Source organism: Rhodotorula toruloides, assembly GCF_000320785.1.
Source record: "Rhodotorula toruloides NP11 unplaced genomic scaffold Scaffold20, whole genome shotgun sequence".
Lineage (NCBI taxonomy): Eukaryota > Fungi > Basidiomycota > Microbotryomycetes > Sporidiobolales > Sporidiobolaceae > Rhodotorula > Rhodotorula toruloides.
The window spans coordinates 252,784-257,559 of record NW_015622980.1 but is presented as its reverse complement, the minus strand read 5'-3'; the positions used below and the strand labels follow the sequence as shown (position 1 = coordinate 257,559).

The window sequence follows — 4,776 nt, the reverse complement described above, 5'->3', positions numbered from 1 at the left end:
CCCCCCACAGGAGCCGCCACGACCCGTACGAGCGCTCGTCGTACCGCCGCACGCCCTCGCCGCCGCCCTCGTACCGCCGCCGCGACTCTCGCTCGCACGGCTGCGACGCCTGCGACGCCTACGAGCGCGCGTATCGCCGCCCTTCGCACCGCGACAGGACGCCCTCGCCGCACGCCCGCCGCGATGAACACTCTCGCCGCTCTCGCCACTGAAACCCAAGGGTAGAGGGCACTGCTTGTAGTCTTGGTCATTTCGAGTAGGGTAAACGTACGTAAGAGAGAAGCTAAGCGCACGAGGAGAGAGGAAGGGGGGCTACACAAGATGGAAGAAGAGGCGCGCTTAGAGCTCCTTGTGGACGAGGCTCGAGGCGCTCTTGCTCGCCTCGGAGAGCTTGCTGCTGAGGCTACGACTGACCTCGGAAGCCGAGTGCTCGGCCAGCTTGCTGACGACGCTGGCGGTGGACGAGGCGTGCTTCTTGTCGAGTCCGGCAGAGGTCGCGCTCGCGTAGGCCGAGGACGAGACATGCGAGGCGCCCTTGCGAGCCGAGGCAGAGGCGGACGAGTACGCGGACGAGAGCGACTTGGAGAGCGACGAGGCGGAGGCGGAAGCCGAGGTAAGGTAGACGTGGTAGGCCGACGAAGCCGAGGCCGAGAGGCGGGAGGCTGTCCCGAGTTTAAGCGAACGTCAGCACGGACAGCACGTCGAGAAAGAGACGCTTTGCACGCACCGCTCTTCTCGGCGACGGATCCAGCGGACGAGGCCGACTTGGAGATGACGCTCGGGTCGTACCCGGCGGCCTTCATCTGGCTCGAGACGCTCTTCGAGGCCACGGACGAGGCGGACGAAACGCTCTTGCTAGCCTGGTGGAAGGCCGACTCGAGCGAGTGGCTGGCGACGACACTCGCGGACGAAGCGCTCTTGCTCGCCTGGTCCGTGAACGAAGTGTACGACTTGTGCGCCTTGTCCGCTGCCGAGGTAGCCGAAGCGTACGCGACGTCGCCTGCCGAGGAAGCCGAGCGCGAGATCTGCGACGGCGCGACTCCCTGGCGCGAGAGCTCCGACTCGATCGACTTGCTGGCGTGGTACGAAGCCGACGAGGCCGACTTGGTCGCCTCGACGTAAAGCGAACTGAGTGAGCGCTCGGCGTGCGATGCGTACGATGCGGCGCTCTTGCTCGCTGCAGCCGAGGCGCTCAAGAGGCTCGCCGAGGCTTGAGCGGCGGCGGAAGACGCACTCGAGGCGGCGACGTTTCCTGCGCTGGTGGCCGAGGCGTAGATGGCGGTCGGAACGGCACCGGCCGCACGGGCACTCTTGACTGCTTCGGCGGAGGCGACGCTCGAGGCGGATGAGGCCGAGTGGAGGGCGACCGAGTAGAGGGACGAGGCGGACGACAAGCCTTGGTCCCAGACGGAGCGGGCCGAGGCAGACGCCTCGAGGACGCCGGAGGAGACGCTAGCCTTGGCGCGGTCGGTCGCCGAGACAGCCGAGCGCGAGGCGTGGGAGGCGAGGGACTCGCCGCTCCTCGAAGCCTGCGAGGCGTATCCCTCTGCCGTCTTGCTCGAATCGCCATACAAGCTCGAAGCCTGCTGCTCGCCATACTTGGCCTTGAGACGAGCTTCCTCGGCCGCACCGCCGACAACGCCCGAAGCTGATCCGACAATGTTGCGGAGGAGGTCGGCGGCGTTTCCGAGTTGGCCCTTGATCTGGTCGATGATGTGAAGGCCGCCCGATTGCGTCGAGACGTAGTTATCGTGCATCCTCTGGAGGAGCTCTTGGCGGGAGGTGCGCATAGGGACGGGGACGCCGTGGTCGCGAAGCCAGCCGCGGATGCGAGCGTCCGACCACGAGACGTACTCGGTCGACTTGTTGGCGACCTTGGTGTAGTGCTTGTTGAACTCGGCCTCGATCTGTGGGGGCGTGCGAGGGGGCGTCAGTGTCGGAAGCGGGAGAGTGACGAAGCGCCTAAGTCAAGTCGGCTCGCGAAAGCCAAGTCGCCGCAACTCACCTCCTCCTTCTTCTTCTGCGCATCGCTCTTCAACACCCCATGCTTAACCAACCAGCCCCTCATACTCTTCTCGTCCCAACTCCCCGCAATCGCATCCCTCGTCTTGCCATAGTTGTCGCTCGCGAGTTTCTCAAGGTCGTGGCGACGGAGCGACTTGCCCGTGACGGCGTTGACGAGTTTCTCCTTGGTCGCCCAGGCGAGAAGTTCGGCGTCGGACCAGGTGGACCAGATGTAGGACGAGGCGTCGTAGTCTGCTCACACGCCCACCTCACAGCTCGTCAGCCCACCGCTCACCCTCACCCACCCAAGCGAGAGAGAGGGAGAAAAAAACGCACAGTACTCCTTGACCAACCTGACAAGATCATTCCTCATGGCGTCCTTCTCATACTGGACCTTGTTCTTGTCCAAATACGCACGCAACATGCTCTCGTCCCAAGCCGAGTAAGCCTGGTCCCTGAGCTTCCAGTAGTTGCTCGCGATCAAGTTGCGGAGTCTGCTGCGAGTCGTCGGTCAGCGCGGGGAGTAGGGACGCGAGGAGAGGAGAGGGGGGACGAACTCGGAGGCGGTCTTGGTCTCGTTGGGCTTGACCAGACCACGGGATTCGAGCCAGCGACGGACGGCAGAGTCGGACCAGTACTCGTACGCTGCGCGGGCGCACGGAGAATGAGTAGATCAGTCGCGCAAGTTCGGGATTGAGAAGGCCAAGCAGGAGGAGGGAAGTGAGGAACGCACTGGTGTCGCGCGCGCCGTAGTAGTTCTTGCTCATCAGGTCGAGCAACTCGTCACGCGTGTTGGCCGTCTTGCTCTTGACGACGCCGTGGCGCTGAAGCCAGTTGCGCTGCGGGCGGGCGTCAAGGTCAGTTCAGAGTCGGCGGGAGGAGCGTGAGGAGCTCGCACGCACGAGGTAGCTGTCGGACCAGGCCTCGTAGACGTGACTCGTCGCATCGCTGTAGGGCTTGCGAACGAGGTCGAGGAGCTCGTCGCGGCGCTTCTTCTCCTCGGGCTTGACGAGCCCTTTGCTGACCGCCCACGAGTGCAAGTCCGAGTCGGTCCAGGTCGAGTAGACATAGTCGCGGGTGTCTTCGAGCTTGCCCGCGACGTAGTCGTAAGCCTGGGCGGGCCCGTCGACGACGGCGTAGAATGCGGCCGAGGTGTTCTCGGCGACGGCGTGCGCGGCGTCGGCTGCGGCGTCGGTGGTGCGAGCCCACGCCGACTCGGCCGTCTTGCTCGCCTCGAGTCCGTACTCCCTCGCGAGCTGGACGAGTTCCTCGCGCTTGAAAGAGGGCGAGATGACGCCCTTGTCGAGGAGGAACTGGCGCAACTGCGAGTCACTCCAGGTGTCGTACGCGCCGTCGCGTGCGTCCTGCAAGACGTGCTGTGCGCCGCGCTTGACGTTGGAGGCCTGCTGGTCGTAGTGACGTGCTGCGAGTTCGCGGAGCTGTTCCGTGTTGAGGTTGCCTGGGTTCGGGATGTGGTGGTCCTGGAGGTAACGCTTGAGGTCTGACTGTCCCCAGTCTGCGTAGGGGGGAGGGGCAGCGTCTGCGAGGACGTGGACGATGCCGGATGCGATGAGGACCGCGTAGAATGTCGCCGGGAGCTTCATCTGCGACGGGACAAAGACAGGGTGAGTCGGGGTGGGTCTGGGGAGTGGATGGAGAGAGTGTGCTTGCTGTTGAGAGTGTGCCAGGTGGAGAACTGGCTTGAAGGGGAGAGAGAGAGAGAGTCGAGCGTGAGTTTGGTTTCCTCGCGACGTCAGCGACACCGCCTCGCCCCCCTCGATCACCCTTTTGTATTCTTCGATTACAACTCAGTTTTGTATTCATCCAACAATACAACTCAACTCACTCAACTTCAACACCCAGCAATGCCACCCGTCTACGGCGGAGCACCAAAGTCAGTTCACAGCACTCTCTCTCATTCGAGCCAGCCTCACCCCTCAACGCCGTGCTCACCCTCTCCTCGTCGACTGCCGACTCACGCACTCGCTCGCACGCGCAGGTGCCCGACGTGCGGCAAGGCAGTCTACTTTGCAGAGCAGGTCATCGGGCCACAGGGCAGCGTGCGTTACTCAACCCTCCTCTCGCTCCCTCACAGCTGCCGACTGCCGCGAAACGAACGCCGAGCAGACACCCCTCCATCTCGGACTGACGCAGGTCTACGACGTGCGCAGTACCACAAGGCGTGTCTCAAGTGCGTCGCGTGCGGCAAGTCGCTCGAGCCGAGGTTGCTGCTGGATCACGACGGCCGGGTGCGTGCAGCGGAGCGGTCCTCCTTCCTTCGGCTTGGTCTCGGGATGCTGAAGGGTGAGCTGATAAAGAGTGACCTTCGCGTACGCAGGCTTATTGCAAGTCCTGTCACGGCAAGGCGTTTGGCGCAAAGGGCTACGGCGCAGGTTTGTCTCCTCCTTCCGCTCACGTTCCCTTCTCCTCCGGCTCGTGCTGACAGGTTGAACCTGTCTTTGCAGGCGGCGCACTCGTAGGCGAATACGCACCCCGCCCTTCTCCCACACCTACCAGTTCTCCGATTCGTCCCTCGGCAACTACCGCAGCTCCTCCCCAACCCGTGCAATCACCAACTCCCGCCGCTCGACCTGTTCCTTCCCTCCCTACTCCTACAGAACAAGCAGCGGGGACAGCTCGACGACCGCTCCCTACGCCGCCTGTTGCGCCGCCTAAACCGGCTTCAATATTCGCCTCAACTTCGAGATCTGCCGCGGGTCCGCCTCCTCCGACTCCTCCTCGACCTGCCTCTTTCCAGCCCACTCCAACCCC

At 63.8% G+C, this 4,776-nt stretch overlaps 2 protein-coding genes across 2 annotated transcripts in view; one reads left to right on the top strand and one right to left on the bottom strand.

Moving 5' to 3' along the window:
• Positions 1-339: 339 nt before the first annotated feature.
• On the bottom strand, positions 340-3,608 carry RHTO_03397 (uncharacterized protein; the record flags this gene model as incomplete). The annotated part of the gene is made up of 7 exons (XM_016417068.1): positions 340-662; positions 728-1,907; positions 2,006-2,256; positions 2,341-2,498; positions 2,562-2,649; positions 2,738-2,843; positions 2,907-3,608. The coding sequence occupies 7 exons, from the start codon at positions 3,606-3,608 to the stop codon at positions 340-342; spliced, it is 2,808 nt and encodes a 935-aa protein (XP_016271597.1).
• A 261-nt stretch (positions 3,609-3,869) lies between these two features.
• Positions 3,870-4,776, top strand: part of RHTO_03396 (cysteine and glycine-rich protein) — a gene marked incomplete at both ends in the record, with an annotated part of 1,273 nt that continues 366 nt past the window's right edge. The window contains 5 exons of the mRNA XM_016417067.1: positions 3,870-3,898; positions 4,004-4,064; positions 4,176-4,253; positions 4,343-4,397; positions 4,470-4,776. Coding sequence (XP_016271596.1) covers positions 3,870-3,898; positions 4,004-4,064; positions 4,176-4,253; positions 4,343-4,397; positions 4,470-4,776 — 530 coding nt within the window. The remainder of the gene's footprint in view (positions 3,899-4,003; positions 4,065-4,175; positions 4,254-4,342; positions 4,398-4,469) is intronic.